General features: G+C 39.9%; 1 protein-coding gene across 5 annotated transcripts in view; it reads right to left on the bottom strand.

Annotated features, from left to right (window-relative positions):
• Positions 1–17084, bottom strand: part of DNAAF9 (dynein axonemal assembly factor 9) — a 159052-nt gene that overhangs the window by 14995 nt on the left and 126973 nt on the right. For all 5 annotated transcript variants that reach the window (XM_081289866.1, XM_081289863.1, XM_081289864.1 and 2 more), the window contains one exon: positions 4234–4271. In XM_081289866.1, the coding sequence (XP_081145992.1) occupies positions 4234–4271 (38 nt within the window). The remainder of the gene's footprint in view (positions 1–4233; positions 4272–17084) is intronic.

Raw genomic sequence — 17084 nt, forward strand, 5'->3', positions numbered from 1 at the left:
GATTCTCAGCACCACATATAAATAAATAAAATAAAGATCCATTGACAACTGAGGAAAAAAAAAAAGATGGACCTTCCTGCTGGGCACAGTGGTGCATGCCTGTAATACCAGTGGCTCAGGAAGTTGAGGCAGGAGGACTGCAGGTTCAAAGACAGCCTCAGCAACCTAATGAGGCCCTGAGCAACTTAGTGAGACCCTGTCTCAAAATTTTAAAAAAAATGTTTAAAAACGGGCGGGGGATGTGGCTCAGTGGCTAAGTACCCCTGGGTTTAGTCCCTGGTATCAAAAAGAAAAATGAAGGAAAAGAAAAAGAAAAAGTTGGACCTTCCTTGGCCAGTGCCATGGAAGCCTCCGTATCGGGATACTGGTGGTGCCTGTGCTTCCATTTCCATTTAGGAAGGTCACTCTGGAGACTGCAGAGGAACAGCAAGGCCAGCCTGGTGCCATAACCCCATGCCTTGCTGTAGCCACAGAAAGTCACTGGAGCCTCTGGAAACTGAGTAAAGCAAAGGTCAGGAGGCCATGCCCAAAATATGGCACATGGGCAGGAGTCTGGAAGGTTCAGTATTTTCTGGGGATGGCAACCATGGGAGCTGGATCCTACAAGTGGCCTGCAAGATTCGCAGGGGTCAAAGATAAGAAGACTGTCGTGGGTCTTAGAGTGAGGATTCGGAAAAGGTTGAGCAAAGATCTATAAAGGCCTGGGGATTCTGGTATCACCTTGTGCAAAATAAATAGGAGAGTAAAACTCTAGTGCAAATTTTCCACCTGAACAATATACACAAGGAGCACAAGCCCACTCTGGCCAGCCCAAGAAAAGACTGGGATCTGGGTCTCTGACAGGAATATACTGTCTAAAGTCCTATCTGTGCACATGTACCATATGGACAAATCTTGTGGGGTTGGGATTCTAGGTCAGGAACTGGGCACGTAAAAAAGACTTTGCTTTATAGGGAAACAAGCTAGAGGATTATCCTCAGCATTCCTTAGGCCAGCTATGTAAACTGCCACCTGCCAAGAGGAAATGCCATCTGCAAGGCAGGTACAGCAGTTATCTGGAGCATAAACAGGCCATAGTGAGTTTTCACCTTGGCTGGGCCAGGAGCTTCCTTCTGTTCTGAATCAAGGAGTGGACATTCAGATTATGCCAAGGTCTCACCAATCTGTGCTGTGAGTGACCAGGGAGCCTGGGTTGGTCTGTTCCTAAGAGTAGAAAAACACAGCCTTGCAGCCTTCTTGACCATCTAGACTGGGCTAAAGACCTCTAGCAGTCCAGGAGAAAATGAAGTTCACTTCTTTTATCTACATATGCTTCTAAAAGCAGGCCACAGCAGTAAAATATCTCCACTTTGCTTGTAAGCCAGCATTATAATGAACCTTGTTTGCTGTTTTAAGCATCGAGATTATTTCCTAGTCCTTGGATTTGTGTAAGATAAGTCATCCTGGGGCTACAACATAGCCTTTTTTCTCATCATAAAATAATCCTTTGTTGTTAAAAAGCAATGAATCAGCAAGCCTGACTCATGAACAGAAGCAAAAGGAGGCAATATGCTCCCTTGGGACATGAAGCAGTTGCCCACTGATGGTAGATTTCCTCTCCAAGCAAGCCATCAAATGGCCAAGGAGAAAAGAAATATTTGCCTTTTATCTCCACCCTCCCCAGACTGCCCCCTGCCCATGGCAAGACAAGTCAGGACACACCATAGGGTCCTGTGGACCTAGATGCTAAGGGAAAGTATTCACCAAGGCACTGCCACTCGATGAGACCCTTGTTCAGAAAACAGTATATATGGTGTCTCAAGGTCATCTGTCCACATCTCTAGCTTTATGTAAGCACAGCATTTGACATATATTGCTGGGAGGTTTTTTTGGTACTAGAAATTGACAGGAGGTTCTACTACTGAACTACATCCCTGGCCCTCCCTCCCTCCCTCCCTCCCTCCCTCCCTCCCTCCCTCCCTTCCTTTCTTTCTTCCTTCCTTCCTTCCTTCCTTTCTCTCTCTCTCTCTCTCTTTCTTTTTTCTTTTCTTTTCTTTTCTCTCTCTCTCTCTCTCTCTCTCTCTTTCTTTCTTTCTTTTTTGAGACTAAGCTGCTTAGAGTTTCACTAAATTGCTGACACTGTCCTTGAACTTGTGATCCTCCTGCCTCAGCCTCCTGAATCACTGGGATTCTAGGCATGCACCACCACGCCTGGCTCACATATCATCTTTGAACAATGTGTTGGAAGGCAGCATTAATATACCTACAAGTGCCAGAGAGAACTCAGCCTCACTCAGCCTAGAAGGATTCGAACTAAAGGGTCTTTCCTTTTTGGATCCAGGCCCAGGGTTGCCCAAGTATCATGGACAATGAAGACAGAATATTTCTTTAAGGCTGTCTGCCAAGGAAGCTTAACCATCTGTGTTGTCCTTCATGTAAAAAAGTAGAGGGGGCCTGCAGGAGAAAGTGCCAAGGAAAAGATGGCACCAACACTAAAAAGAATAAGACAGGGCCTTGGAAGTCTTGGCACAACTACTGGCTAGTACCATTAATCAGGCAAACACTTCCTCAACTTCCCTGGAAGACACTAGTTTTCTAAGTCAACCTTTACTTCCAATCTGAGCTTTGGACCCCTAGAGACTACTTCTATCAAGTTTAGTTATCTTCCCATGGCCTTGGCCCTTCTCTTCAGCAAACAGGAAAGAGCAAATTATTCAGAAATAACAATTTTTCTTTTTTGTGTGTGGTACTGGGGATTGAACACAGGGGTTCATGCAAAGTAGGAAAGTGCTGGATCACTGAGCTGCATCCCCAGCCCTTTTAAAATATTTTATTTCAAGATGGATTCTCACTAAATTGACCAGGCTAGCCTCAAATTTACCATCCTCCTCCTGCCTTAGCCTCCTGAGTAGCTGGGATTACAGGCTACCATATCACTATGCTCAACCAGAAATAATTCTTTTTTTTTAATATTATTTTTTAGTTGTATATCGACACAGTACCTTTTTTTTTTTAATGTGGTGCTGAGGATCTAACCCAGTGTCTTGGCAGTACCATTGATCAGGCAAACACTTGCCTCACACATCCCAGGAGAGCGTTCTACCACTGAGCAACAACCCCCACCCCAAGAAATAACAATTCTGAGAACATTGCCCTCTAGCTACCATCCCCTTCTTTTCACAGCCTTCCTAGGCTGTCTCCTCTCTTGTGTTTTCTATTTAAAGAACAGGTACAACCAACCTCCCCAGTCTCCTAAGCTGGAAACCCAGGAGTTACCCTAGACACCTCTTTTTCCAACTCATACTCCATATCTAGTCTGTCACCAGATCCTAAGGACCTGAACTCCATATAGTCTCCTTAATCTGCCTGAGGTAGACACTATAGATGGATCCAGTCAACCTCTATTCCTAGCCTGCCTCTGGGGCATAGTGCCTGGAAAGTAAAAGGGGTCTCTAAAAGCTACTATCTGGTTTAGCAGTCTAACATGCACATCCCTCCCCCCACAGGGACTAGTCTCCTGCCCTGGGCAGCACCCAATTTAGCTGTTTCCCAAGACAACAGCTCTGGTATGCTGTTGTCTCTGCTTCCTGTGTACTGGCAATGGGAACAGCAGGGCACAACCATGCTGGGGACTCTGAGTTGTTTTCTTCCATCAGATTTCTGCTTGCTGGGCTGGCTCAGGGAGACTAGCCCCCAGGCATATCTCCTAACAACAAAGAGCATTTCAATGCCACTGCAGGGAATTTACAATTTATTCTGCATCTTCAGGCAATCACAGATAATATGACTAGAAGTGTAGCTTCCAGGGTTGCTAGGTAGTAGGACAATGACACATGGAATGAAACCTGCAGGATGGATGGATTTTTCTAAATGTTTTCAAGGAGGTGTGGAAAATTCCAATGTGTGTAGGAGGACATTAAGGAAGACAGTTTCTGCTGGGTCAAACTCTGCACTCTTGGAAAAGAAGCAGTGTGTCAAGATCTTATTCATCCAGAGGCTAGGAATACCTCCTCAGTTGACTGATATTAGCTGAAAGGCCGGGGCAAACCTGAGTTCAGGAGTGGTGCTGCTATGGCAGTTCATTGCCATTAAGACAAGAAATCTGTCTACCAAATATGATAAAAGAAAGATGTCAAAGTTTTCTCTGGGCCGAGTTGGTTTGTTTTAGATTTCAGAATGGTAGCAGTAGAATAGTCTGTTTCGATGAATAGAATGTAAAAGGCATGCAAGCAGGAAGTAAAGCATATTGCTCACCTTGTGAACACTGGTCAAGACACTTAGGGAAGAGAAACCTAAGGAGAGAAAAGATGGGAGATTTTAAAACCATGCATCTCAAGGATGTCTTTGATTATTTCTCACAAAAATGTGAATATCACTGACATATAAGTCTCCACAGCACTATATTAGGAACTGATCTCAGGGGTATTCTACTACTGAGCTACAACCACAATCCTTTTTTGGGGGGTTGGGGGTGGGGCAGGGTGCTTAACCACTGAGCTACCTCCCCAACCTTTTTTATATTTTATTTTGAGACAGGGTCTTGCTATGTTGCTTAGGTCCTCTCTAAATTGCTGAGGCTGGCCTCCTGCCTCAGCCTCCTGAGCCTGGGATTATAAGCATGTGCCACCAAGCCCAGAATGTCACTAAATTACTCAGATTTGACCTTGAATTTGAGATCCTCCTGTCTCAGCTTTCCCAGTAGCTGGGATGGTAGGCGTGCACCACCAGCCCAGTGATATGCAAATTAACCTACCTGATGAGGCAAGCAACAGGTAGTATTGAATATTAAGGACAGCTATGGTTATTCAAAACTTAAAATTCTGCACTAAACTTCCCACCTCATAGAAATCTCTGTGGCTAACTAGTGATAGAATGAGGCAGAGGGGATATTGAGAGGCTTACCAGCTCTTTAGTCTATGGGAGATGGAGAATGAGAGCTGGCTTTATTTTTTTCATGAGGCACTAGGGATGCAACTCAAGACCTCAGACTGTTGTTGGAGTAGTTAGAAGATACTAAGTGCTATAGTACTGATCTATATTCCCAGTCCAATCTTATTCATAAATCCAAAGGTCTGGGGTTGTGGCTCAGAGATAAAGCACTCACCTACCATGTATAAGGCACTGGGTTCGATCCTCAGCACCACATAAAAATAAAAAAAAGATATTTGTCCACCTATAACTAAAAAATAAATATTAAAAAAATTCAAAGGTGAATGAAAGGCTGGGGATGTGGCTCAAGCGGTAGCGCGCTCGCCTGGCATGCGTACGGCCCGGGTTCGATCCTCAGCACCACATACAAAGATGTTGTGTCTGCCAATAACTAAAAAATAAATTTAAAAAAAAAGGTGAATGAAAGCAGGAAATGGACTGAGTGGGTCACAAGTGAAGTAGGAGTTGGGGGTGATGGATCCCAAGTGTGAGTGAGCTTAATAACTCTAGTGCTACAAGTTGTTCCAGAAAAAAACTCATGTTATCATGGTGCTTTAAAATTCTCCAAACATTACAAAGCTCTTAGGGTAGAAAGATAATACTCATGAGAGTAGCTAACTTTGATGGAGTCCCAACTATGGTCTGACTTCCTGTACATCCTGTGTTTTAGGTTATTTAACAGATGAGAAGAGTGAGTTTAGGCTAGCGAAGTACCTTGCCTAAGGGCTCACATGCAGGTGGGAAGTGGTGGGGCTCAGGCAGACAGCCTGGTCCTCTGGCTCCACAGAGCTCTTATGTTTTCTTCCCAATAAAGTAGGATGCTTGGGAGGCACTATTCCGAATTATTGTTGGAGTAGTTAGAAGGTACTAATGCTGTTCAAAAATCAGTGGGTTGGGGTAGGGCAGGGATTTTCTTTCCTTGCTGGTAGCAAGTCCTAATCCTTTTATTTGATTTCAGCTGGAACCAAATATGGTGGAGGAGTGAGCTATATGAATACTACTTTGGGTTGTGGACCCATTTCTCTTACCTAAACTCTCTCATAGTTTCTGAATAATTCCAAGGGAAACCTCCATGTGCTATAAGAAAGATCAGGAAGCCTGCAATAAGGGAAAAGACATCCACACCAGAGGCTCCCAAGAAGAGAACTCACTGTACTCACTGTCCACTGAGTGCACAGTGGAAACATTCTTAGAGAGTCTGTGCCCTCAGAAGCCTGTGACTTCTGAGTACACTCACTTAAGGACCTTCTCAGGGTCCTACTGCCTTTGCACAGCAGCCCACAACAATTCACACACCAGAGGCATCTTAAATAAACTTGAGCCAAACTCCTCTTCAAGGCATTGTACCCAATCACAGGTTAGACACTCACACTTCAACTTCTGGTGAGAAAGAGGCCATTAAACTGCTGACTTTAAGCAGCTGGAAATAAAAATATTTAGAACACATGGACTTGCATGTATATACAATTTCCTACAACTGGAATGTAACTTCTCATACCCTGACATCCTTGGCATCCATGTCCTTCCAATTTATATGCTGGCTTTCCTCCTAATACAACTAGAAAATATTGTTGCTTCTTTAAAATTATTATAAAATCATATTAATATGGCAGCTATCCTATATTAATTAATTATGTATACACCACTAGTGTGACATTTAGAAAATTAATTAACTTTTCAGAGCATAGCTCCCTCATGATAAATCCATAGTAATGATACCTTCCTTAAAAGGGGATTTTGAGGATTAGTAGGGGTAAAGCATCAATGTAATTTCTGACAAATAGTACAAAATAAATGCTGGTTCATTTCTTTCCTTGTCTACATATTATCCTCTCTACTAAATTGTAATACTTTTGAAGAGTATCTGGTACAGGAAAACATATCAGGCAAGTTCTAAACCAACAAACACAGAAATAATGTATATACTGTTTAATGACCAGCTCTCCATCTGAAAATAAAAGCAGCTATAATTTTTTTTTAATGTGGCCCCACTCTGTTGTCTAAGCCCAGTTATCTTGAACTCCTGGGTTCATGTGATCTTTCTGCCTCAACCTCCTCAGTAACCGGGACTACAGGCCCACTCCATAGTTCCTGGTAAAAGTAGCTGTGATTATAAATATATTCCTAAACCTTCCATCAGTATTCTGTATCATACATTTAGTAGTGTACCAACAAAGAACCTTATTTATACAAAATTCTTGTCAATTAAAAAATGATGATACTCAAAACATGGAACAATCCATTTACATTTATTCATAAATATAAAAAAAAAACCCAAGAGTAGACACCTGGGCTGACTTATTTCTTGCTACACTCTCAATGAGTAGAACAGTCCCGGCACAGAGTAGACATTCTAAGAATATTCACTGAACAAAATACATTGAAATAAAGATAGCAAGCAAGTCTCACAAGGATCCATCCTGAATCCAAGCTAAGCCCACCTCCTAGATTAAAGAAGCCACACTAATTCTCACCTCCTAGAAAGGAAATAGACGTGCTATTATGTTCTATCTCTACTTGTTTATTTACAAAACATTATCTAGAAGCAATGATGTAAATTTTATTTTCCTAAGGTGGTCACTAAAAAACAAACATCAACCGAATGATATTGAATTAAGAGTTTTAAAAAACTTGATTCTCTGGTAGTTATCAAGAATATAAACAACAGGGCTGGGGATGTGGCTCAAGCGGTAGCGCACTCGCCTGGCATGCGTGCGGCCCGGGTTCGATCCTCAGCACCACATACCAACAAAGATGTTGTGACTGCCGAAAACTAAAATGTTAATAAAATATTCACTTAAAAAAATAAGTGTTGGTGAGGATGTGGAGGAAAAGACACATTCATATCACTGGTGGGACAGCATATTGGTGCAACCAATATGGAAAGCAGTATGGAGATTCCTGAGCAAACCTGGACTGGAACCACCATTTGATCCAGCTATCCCACTCCTCAGTTTATACTTAAAGGACATACAAACAGCATACTACAGTGATGTAGCCACTTCAATGTTTTTTTATAGTAGCACAATTCACAATAGCTAAACTGTGGAATCAACATAGATGTCCTTCCATAGATGAATGAGTAAAGAAAATGTGGTATATATACACAATGGAATATTACTCAGCATTAAAAGAGAATAAAATCATGGCATTTGCAGGTAAATGGATTGATTTGGAGAGTAACAAGCTAAGCAAAGTAAGGCAATCTCAAAAAACCAAAGGCCGATTGTTTTCTTTGATAAGTGGATACTAATCCATAATGGGGGTGGGTAGGCATGCGAGGAATGGAGGAACTTTGGATAGTGCAAAGGGGAGAGAGGGAAAGGGAGGGGGGATGGGCGGTAGGAAAATGGTACAATGAGATGGACATCATTACCCTAGGTACATGTATGATGACACGAATGGTATGACTCTACTTCATGTACAACCAGAGAAATGAAAAATTGTGCTCCATTTGTGTACTACAAATCAAAATGCATTTTGCTGTCATGTAGAACTAATTAGAGTAAATAAATAAATAAAATTAAAAAAATCTGATTCTCAAAAGAACTTTTTTTAAAAAATATAAAAACAACATGCAATTCAAGGGTAACATCACAATGGCTTTCCCTTCTATTCAGGAATACAAGAATGTCTACTCTGTCTACTTCTATACAACAATATATCTAGTCAGGACTATTAAGCACGAAAAAGAAAAAAGGGCATCCAGATTGGAAAGGAGAAAGTAAAATCTCTGTTCATAGATGACACAGTCTTGTATAGAAAATCCTAGTCAGGTATAGTGGTATATGCCTGTAATCCCAGCAACTCTGGGAGCTGAGACAGGAAGATTGCAAGTTTGGGGGTAGCCTCAGCAACTTAGTAAGGCCCTAAGCAACCAAGTGAGAATCTGTCTCAAAATTAAAAGAACGGGGAGGGGCTGGGTTAAATTCCTAGTACAATAAATAAATGAAGGAAGGAAGGAAGGAAGGAAGGAAGGAAGACCGACTTTAGAAGTCTACAAATGCACTGAAAAAAAAAAAACAACCCACAAACTGAATTAATAAGTGAATTCAGCAAGGTTGAGGATATAAGATCAAAATCAGTTAAATGTCTGCACAGTGGCCATTTAAAAATACAAAAATGAAATTAAGAAAACAACTCCTTTTATATTAACATCAAAAACAATAAAACATTTAGGAATAAATTAAACAGAGGAAGCACAGGATATGTACATTGAAAAATATAAAACATTGCTGAAAGAAATTAAAAACCTAAATGGAAAGATATATACATGTTCCTGGACATGATAAAGGATTCAAATTCAGAATATATGAAGAACTCTTCCAACTTAATAAAAAGACAGAAAACCTAATTTTAAAATGGGTGAAGGATGTGAATAGACATTTCCCCAAAGAAGATATACAAATGGCCAAGAAGAAAATGAAAAGATGTTAAATATTATTGGCATCAGGAAAATGTAAATAAAGAACACAATGATGTTACTTTACACTAGGATGACTAAAATAAAAAAGACAGATGAGTATTGGTGAGGATGTGAATAAATTGGAACCCTAAAGCATTTTGATGGTAGGGTTGTAAATGGTGCAATTTCTTTGGAAATTAGTTTCTGGGTCTTCAAACTGTTAAACATAATAGTTACCACATAATCCTGTAATTCCACTCCTACTATATACCCAAAAGAAGAGAAAACATATATCCCTGTAAAAACTTATATACAAATGTTCATAGAAATATTTATTTATTTGTAGTACTGGGGATTAAACCCAAGGCCTCATGTATGTCAGGTAAATGCTCTACCACTGAACTATCCCAGAATTATTTTACTTTATTTTATTTTGAGTCAGGATCTTAGTTACCCAGGATGGCTTGGAACTTGCAATCCTATTGCCTTAGTCTCCCAGAGTAACTGGGATTACAGGTGTACGCCACAACACCTGGCTATAGTGGTATTATTTATAATAGCCCAAAGTTAAAAATAATTCAAATATCCATCAGCCAATGAATGGGCAAATAGATATATTCCATGTGACAAAATATTTGGCCAAAACCAAACAAACAAAAAACCCCAAAAGTAAGCATTGATAAAGCTACAACTATATGATAAAACTCTTGAAAATATGCTAAATGAAAGATGCCAGGCACAGAAACCACATATTCCATTTATGAAATGTCCAGAATAAGAAAATCCAGATATATACAACAGATTCACAAGACAGAAGGACTAGTCTCCCTCTCCCTGCAAAAAAAAAAAAAAGTTTTAAGGTCAGCCTCAGCAACTTAGCAAGGTCCTAAGCAACTTTGTGAAACAAACAAACATACAAAAAAGTAGATGTAAAGTTGCCAAGCACTGGGAAGAAGAGGGAGGGAGGAGTTTCATTTGGGGATAATGAAAATATTTGAAATCGGACGGTAATAATGGTTATACGCTCTGAATGTACTAAAAAACCACTGAACACTTTATTTATTTTTAAATTTTTTTTTCAGTTACAGATGGACACAATGCCTTTATTTAATTAATTTACTTATATATGGTGCTGAGGATCGAATCCAGGACCTCACATGTGCTAGGCAAGCACTCTACCACTGAGCTACAACCCCTGGCCCTGAACTGTACCCTTTAAAAAGGGTGAAATTATATCAAGAAAGCTATTATATTTTTAAAAGGCAACACACACACACACACACACACACACACACACACACACACACACACAATGAAGCATCAAATGATCTCTTCCTCATTCAACATTTGCCTTGAAAGGCAATGGCCATTTTCCAGAAGGAAGCACTATTAACAGTTTGGTATATATCCTTCTAATTATTTCCTATGCTTATATAAACAAACATTTTGAAAATACATACCACATGTTGGTGTCATGGTATGCACCTACAGTCCCAACACTGGGGAGGCTGAGGTAAGAGGATTACTTAAACCCAGGAGGATAAGCAAACATTGTGGGCAGTGTAGTGAGGCTTCATTTCAAAAACAAAACAAAAACAAAATCCCAAAACAACCAAATGAAACTAAAAATATAAAAAATATATAAAAATGCATATTGTTTTGGCAATTGGCTTTTGAAATTTATAAAATATTGTGAACATTTTTCCATGTTAGTACATAAAAGTCTACTTGATTTTTTTAAATACCTGCATAGCATCTCATTATATATCTATATCTCAAATTTAACCAGTCTCTTACTAATAAGCATTTAGATTATTTCCAGTTCTTAAATATAAACAGCATTGTTGTGATATCACAGACCACATCTGCCATGTTTTAGAATGCCTAATACCTTCTAATCATCTTTTCTCTGCTTGGTTAGGAAATCTATTCCCTAATAGAAGAGCAGAAAATTGCTTTTCCAGCCTTCCTTACAGTCTGGTGCATATATGTGAACTATACTTCACCAAATAAATAAAGGTACCACAAGACTCCAACTGGCAGTAAGCAAGGTAAGGAAACATATGGTTAACAGATCGCACATTCTAGTGAAGGAAGTAGTAGAGATACACCTTATGAGAGCAGCCCTATGGAAAGTTGAGGGTTCCTCCTGGCTGCCTAGCCAACACTACAGCCTGAATTTTTGGCTCTCTTGGAGAATCTGCAAGTTACTTAATGTTCTTTATAGATTCCCTTCTATGTACACATGCTCCAGTGGGTTCAACTGCTTGAAATTAAGAATTCCCCTTGGGGTTTGGGGTGTCAGTCAGTGGTAGAGGATTTGCCTTGCATGCACAAGACCTGCGTTAGATCAATTCCCAGCATTGAAATAATAATAATAATAATAATAATAATAATAATAATAATACAAAACTGCATGTGGGGAAAAAAGAATTCTCCCTGAAACAAAAATAAATACATGCATCTTTATTCACTTGCAGAAATAAAACTATATGATAAAACTCTTGCAATCAGGACTTCGCTCCCGGCAGAGAAGCTGAATGGGTAATCAGCAGTGGATTGTAAGTACCTGAGGCAAAGAAAGCTCAGTACACCCCGCCCTTTTTTTTTTTTTTTTGAATATTGTCTATACAGGGAGAGTAAGTGGATTGAAATTGTTGGCGGGGCTGTAGTTTCGGGCGAAAATCCACTCCGCGGGAGCCGCCATTTGCTTTCTGCATGCTGTCTTGATGGCCCTGTCTACACGGTCCAGCTGCCGCATCTAGAGACTGGAACTGGGCTGCGTGCCGAGCCCTGTCCTCCGAAGGCTGGACCACGGCCTCAAGTGCCTCGGTCGCCTGTTCCCTGCTGCACCTTGGGGCAGAGCCTGCTCTGGGGTCGTTCGGCATCCCCCTGCGAGGGGACCCGTGCTCAGGAGGACGGGGCTGGAGAGGAGCGGTGGCAGCCGCTTGGGCCCTCCGCGGCGGCGCTGCTAAGGTCGCAGACAAGCGTGGTGCCCAAGAGCGCGGACCAGAGGTGGAGGCGACGGCAGCAGGGTTTCAGTTCTAGAAAACTGGACTGGAAACAGAAGCAGCAGTTTGTATAACCCCAAGATCTTGCTTATGCCAGGAAACTGTAAGGGTAACATGAATATCATTGAGGAGGTCTAACATGGCGGCAGGCGCGGAGAGATCAAGTCTCTGACCTCTTCAACTGCGCGGGCATAGGGAGCTGTAAATTATCTAAAGCCTATTTGCTCAGGATCACTAGGCAATGCTGAGCTGACGTGGAGCTAGGGCGTACACTTTGGGCCCCTCAGAAAACACACACTGAGCACGAATCTGCTGCATTTAAGCCCCGGATCGCCTGCTTTTCGTGACTCAGCACTAACGATCCTGCTGAAATAACTAGTCGGCCCACCTGATCTCACAGAGGTAAAAGCCAACTGAGCACCATAGCCAGACCCAGGGAATCAGGAGTGACGTGGGACTAGCGGCGCAGAACCCCCGGCTATCGCTCCCACCAGGGCTGACAACAGAGGTCCCTTGCACCAGCTACCAGGGGAGTTGCTACCTGAGGGCAAACAAATTCGCTGGGGGTCCTCAGCCCCAAGCCCTACAAACTTAGGGTCCGAGGGAGGCAAACAGAAAGGGTGTGCCCAGGCATCCGTGAAAACAGGGCTCCCAGGAGCAGCAGACCCGGCGTGTAGCCAGTAATGTGGTAAGCGTCACAGGTGAGTGGGGCCTGGATTGAGGAACCACAAGAGAAGGACCTAGGCACTCAGGACTGGAGACTCGCACAGTCTGGGAAGAAGAGCTGAGGCACAGTGATTGGTTCCCACCTATCACGAGGAGAAGCCTGGCCCAGTGGGCATAGCTCCACCTACTGGAAGAGAAGTTAATCGAGCTCTATGACTGCATTTATTATTATTATTATTTTTTTAATGAATATTATTAGTATTTTTTTTATTCTCACTTTTTGTAGTTGATGTTGTTGTTGTTCTCTAACTTTCTTATTAATGGTTTCAATTTTTTAAATTCTTTTTATTCTATTATTATTATTATTATTATTATTTTTTAAACTTCAATTTCCATTTTTTTATTATCATTATAATTTTTTTGTTTGTTTTAAATTTTTATTTTTTCGTTTTTTCTTTCTTTCTTTTCACTTTTTTTTCTTTTGTCTTTTCATTTCTTTTCAATTTTCTTATTCCCCCTCTCTTGAATTCCACCTGCCTACACTCACTCTCTTTAGTCACTTCTTCCCTTCCCTTCTAATACCTCTCCTCCCAAGCATCAAATAAATTTATAAGAGTAAACAGTAACTCAGCAGTCAAACAGAACAAGAAGTATCATGAGCATAAAAAAGCAAGGAAGAAAAGGAGTACAAACAATGAAAGACAGCCTAAATATTCAGGAGGACCTGGAGTCATCAGAAAAATGGCCATATAAAGAACTCAAGGAACACCTTAGACAGATGGAAAGGAACCTTAAAGATCACATTGAAAATGAATTACATAAACAGATAAAAGAAGAAGTTAAGCATCTTTATCAGGAGATAGAGATTATAAAAAAAATCAAACAATGATTCTAGAAATGAAGGAAACGATAAACCAAATTAAAAACTCAATCGAGAGTATCACTAACAGAGTGGAGCAAGTAGAAACCAGAACGTCAGATAATGAAGACAAAATATATCATCTTGAAAAGAGTCTAGCCAACTCAGATAGACTGGTAAAAAATCACGAGAAAAACATCCAAGAGATTTGGGATAATTTAAAAAAACCAAACTTACGAGTCATCGGGATAGAGGAAGGCACAGAGATTCATGCCAAGGGAATGAGTAACTTGCTGAAGGAAATAATTACAGAAAACTTTCCAGAAATAAAAAAGGAAACAGATATACAAATTGTAGATGCATACAGGACACCGAGCACACAAAATCACAGTAGACCAACACCAAGACACATTGTTATGAAGCTATCCAATATACAGAACAAAGAGAAAATATTAAAAGCTACAAGAGAAAAGAGGCAGATTACATTTAGGGGTAAACCAATAAGGTTGACAACGGATTTTTCATCACAGACGCTAAAAGCGAGAAGATCCTGGAACAACGTATTTCAAACACTGAAAGACAATGGATGCCAACCAAGAATTCTATATCCAGCAAAATTAAGCTTCAGATACGACAACGAAATAAAAATCTTTCATGATAAACAAAAGCTAAAAGAATTTGTAGCCAGAAAACCAGCATTGCAAAGCGTCTTGAGCAAAACTCTACACAAGGAAGAAATGGAAAACGATAACCAAAACCATCAGCGGGAAGTACCTCGGTAAAGACAGAGGACGGGGGGAAAGCTAATCATGGAGAAACAAACTAAATTAGGGAAAAACAAAAGAGATAAATAATCAAACATGGCAGGAAGTACAAACCATATATCAATAGTAACTCTAAACGTTAATGGCTTAAACTCTCCAATAAAGCGACATAGGCTGGTAACATGGATTAAAAAAACAAATCCAACAATATGCTGCCTCCAGGAGACACATCTGATTGGAAAAGACATACACAGGCTCAAGGTAAAAGGTTGGGAAAAAATATACCACGCACACGCTCCTCGTAAGCAAGCAGGGGTGGCCATTCTCATATCGAATAAAATCGACTTCAAGACTAAGTTAATCAAAAGGGATAAGGAAGGACATTATATACTGTTAAAAGGAACCATTCACCAACAAGACATAACAATTATCAATATTTATGCACCAAATAATGGCGCTGCGACGTTCATAAAACAAACTCTCCTCAAGTTCAAGAATCAAATAGACCACAACACAATAATCATGGGTGACTTCAACACACCTCTCTCACCATTGGACAGATCCTCCAAACAAAAGTTGAATAAAGAAACTATTGACCTCAATATCACAATCAATAACCTAGACTTAACTGACATATATAGAATATATCAACCATCATCAAGTGGATATACTTTTTTCTCAGCAGCACATGGAACCTTCTCAAAAATAGATCATATATTATGCCATAGGACAACCCTCAGTAAATATAAAGGGGTTGAGATAATACCATGCACTTTATCAGATCATAATGGAATGAAACTGGAAATCAATGATAAAAGAAGGAAGGAAAAATCCTACATCACATGGACAATGAACAATATGTTACTGAATGATCAATGGGTTACAGAAGACATAAAGGAGGAAATCAAAAAATTCTTAGAGATAAATGAAAATACAGACACAACATATCGGAATCTATGGGACACAATGAAAGCAGTTTTAAGAGGGAAATTCATCGCCTGGAGGTCATTCCTCAAAAAAAGGAAAAACCAACAAATAAATGAGCTCACACTTCATCTCAAAGCCCTAGAAAAGGAAGAGCAAAACAACAGCAAATGTAGCAGAAGGCAAGAATTAATTAAAATCAGAGCGGAAATCAATGAAATTGAAACAAAAGAAACTATTGAAAAAATTAACAAAAAAAAAGTTGGTTCTTTGAAAAAATAAATAAGATCGACAGACCCCTAGCCATACTAACGAAGAGAAGAAGAGAGAGAACTCAAATTACTAACATACGGGATGAAAAAGGCAATATTACAACAGACACTTCAGAAATACAGAAAACAATTAGAAATTATTTTGAAAACCTATATTCCAATAAAATAGAAGATAGTGAAGACATCGATAAATTCCTTAAGTCATATGATTTGCCCAGACTGAGTCAGGAGGAAACTCACAACTTAAACAGACCAGTATCAATAGATGAAATAGAAGAAGCAATCAAAAGACTTCCAACCAAGAAAAGCCCAGGACCAGATGGGTATACAGCGGAGTTCTACAAAACCTTTAAAGAAGAATTAATACCAATACTTTTCAAGTTATTTCAGGAAACAGAAAAAGAGGGAGCTCTTCCAAATTCATTCTATGAGGCCAACATCACCCTGATTCCGAAACCAGACAAAGACACCTCAAAGAAAGAAAACTACAGACCAATATCTCTAATGAACCTAGATGCAAAAATCCTCAATAAAATTCTGGCGAATCGGATACAAAGGCACATCAAAAAAATTGTGCACCATGATCAAGTAGGATTCATCCCTGGGATGCAAGGATGGTTCAATATACAGAAATCAATAAATGTTATTCACCACATCAATAGACTTAAAGATAAGAACCATATGATCATCTCGATAGACACAGAGAAAGCATTTGACAAAGTACAGCATCCCTTTATGTTCAAAACATTAGAAAAACTAGGGATAACAGGAACTTACCTCGACATGGTAAAAGCTATCTATGCTAAGCCTCAGGCTAGCATCATTCTGAATGGAGAAAAATTGAAGGCATTCCCTCTAAAATCTGGAACAAGACAGGGATGCCCCCTATCACCACTTCTATTCAATATAGTTCTCGAAACACTGGCCAGAGCAATTAGACAGACGAAAGAAATTAAAGGCATAAAAATAGGAAAAGAAGAACTTAAATTATCACTATTTGCAGATGACATGATTCTATACCTAGAAGACCCAAAAGGGTCTACAAAAAAACTACTAGAACTAATAAATGAATTCAGCAAAGTGGCAGGATATAAAATCAACACACATAAATCAAAGGCATTTCTGTATATCAGCGACAAAACTTCTGAAACGGAAATGAGGAAAAACACTCCATTCACAATATCCTCAAAAAAAATAAAATACTTGGGAATCAACCTAACAAAAGAGGTGAAAGACCTATACAATGAAAACTACAGAACCCTAAAGAAAGAAATA

The sequence above is a fragment of the Spermophilus citellus genome, assembly GCF_964194105.1.
Source record: "Spermophilus citellus genome assembly, chromosome: 4".
Lineage (NCBI taxonomy): Eukaryota > Metazoa > Chordata > Mammalia > Rodentia > Sciuridae > Spermophilus > Spermophilus citellus.